General features: G+C 42.1%; 1 protein-coding gene across 1 annotated transcript in view; it reads right to left on the bottom strand.

The window, feature by feature from the left end:
- Positions 1-890: 890 nt before the first annotated feature.
- Positions 891-1,827, bottom strand: part of LOC101777601 (probable magnesium transporter NIPA9) — a gene marked incomplete in the record, with an annotated part of 3,401 nt that continues 2,464 nt past the window's right edge. Inside the window, 1 exon segment of the mRNA XM_012846106.3 lies at positions 891-1,359. Coding sequence (XP_012701560.1) covers positions 1,143-1,359 — 217 coding nt within the window.

Raw genomic sequence — 1,827 nt, 5'->3', positions numbered from 1 at the left:
TAGTCTACGTTTAATACTCCTATTCGATGTGCACAAGTGGGACCTAAACAACATCAACGTATTAAAAAATTCAAAACGACCAGCGACCACCTAACCCAACACAAGAGATGCCCATATTTAATTTTGATAGGGCGGGCAGTTTCAGGATAATGCTTGTATAGCTTATGTCACAAGGGAAACAAGAAGGAAGCATCTGCAAGCTAATCCCCTTTTTCTATAAAGCATCTTGCTCAGGCTGATCCGAAATTCCTAACACACTTGTAATACATTCTGTTTTGGACCAACTCGGCATTGGCCACTTTGCTTGGCAGCATGGAAAATGGAGCCACTATGAGAGCAACCATTCAACTTTTACGACCCCACTTGGTTATTTTTTAAAAAATTGTTCGTTTAGGACCAGGAAAATATCTTCCGTATAGATTAAAGATTGTTGGTTACACTGCAATGTAGTGGACATGTGAGAGAAGCAAACCTTTTCTTTTCTCAGTGAATTCAAGCTGAGAATTCAAATGAGGAAGAATGAAGGGAGTGGAGTAAAGCCGGCCAGCCGCCAGCGCTCGCAAGAACCGTGAAAGTTTTGCGCTAAATGGTTGGACAGAGCATCAAATGCCCCGTACAGAATTTGTTCTTGCGCAAACCTGGACGACAGCCTGGTTGCCTATGGTTCAAGGCAACATTCAGGAACCGACTGGTTGCCTCTGGTTTTTGGTGGGAATGGCCGAGTGGGGTACTAGTTAAACTCGCTATCCCAATTCATCCCCCATATATATATACACACAGATAAACACCTATATGTCACAGTCCTCCTAATGTGGCAGCCACACAAAGAAATACTGCCACATGTCAGGTGATATACGCTATTTTCCAACAGGTAATCTGTTAGATAGTAGTGGGCAGAACCAGTCATGAATTATCACTGAGCAACCAAACAAACGACAAGATGAGACGTGACATAATTTTGCAGTATTTTTTTTCCACACTTCTGTTAGTCCTATGAAGGGCAGGCAGTATGATGAGTAACCAACCCAAACTTTATAAGATGCTACTACTCTAGACTTCTACATTGGCATACCCATTCAATCAAACAATGACATGACGCATATGAGGTGCCGAAACAGATTTGCTCCAACAGCAACATTTTGCTAGGCCTTCTCCTTCGTTGGAGAAGTAAGCAGATGTAACGATGACGCATGGATTGTTGTGGTTGGGATGGGGTCCTTCCCTCGTGCTGAACCGGGCCTCCTGATGCTGTGGGAGCGCTCCATGTTGCTCTTCAAAAACTTCTGCACTGGCCTAGGTAGACGTGCAATCAATCGGGTTGAACTAACAAGTAGTATCACTCCTGTGATAATGAAGAACCTGCAAGATACAGCTAGTTTGTTAGATTCTCCAGCAGTAGGGCGTCCTCGTAAATTGTATCATCCAAATTGAAAAGAAAGCAGAAAGAGAGAAACAAGACTGTTCAACAAGAATACTCCTAGAAGAAAGTTACGCCTTCAGTCCTCCGCTGGCATCATTATTTTATAGAAATCTTTATCATAAGCCATTAGTCACTTTGGCTATCGGTAATCTTACCGGGCTAACAATACCATCATATAATTAATGTAAACATATACCCCCTCCGTCCCAAATTACTATTCGTTTTAGCTTTTCTAAATACATAGATTTTTCTACGTATCTAGACATACATATATCTAGGTCCATAGCAAAAGCTACGTATCTAGGAAAGCCAAAACGAATAGTGATTTGGGACAGAGGGAGTATTGGGGTGTTTGGATACTACGTGCTAAACTTTAGCAGTGTCACATCGGATGTTCGGATGCTAAT

This window comes from Setaria italica, chromosome V, assembly GCF_000263155.2.
Source record: "Setaria italica strain Yugu1 chromosome V, Setaria_italica_v2.0, whole genome shotgun sequence".
Lineage (NCBI taxonomy): Eukaryota > Viridiplantae > Streptophyta > Magnoliopsida > Poales > Poaceae > Setaria > Setaria italica.
Note: the sequence above shows the minus strand (reverse complement) of the source record. Positions and strands in the feature narration are given on the sequence as shown.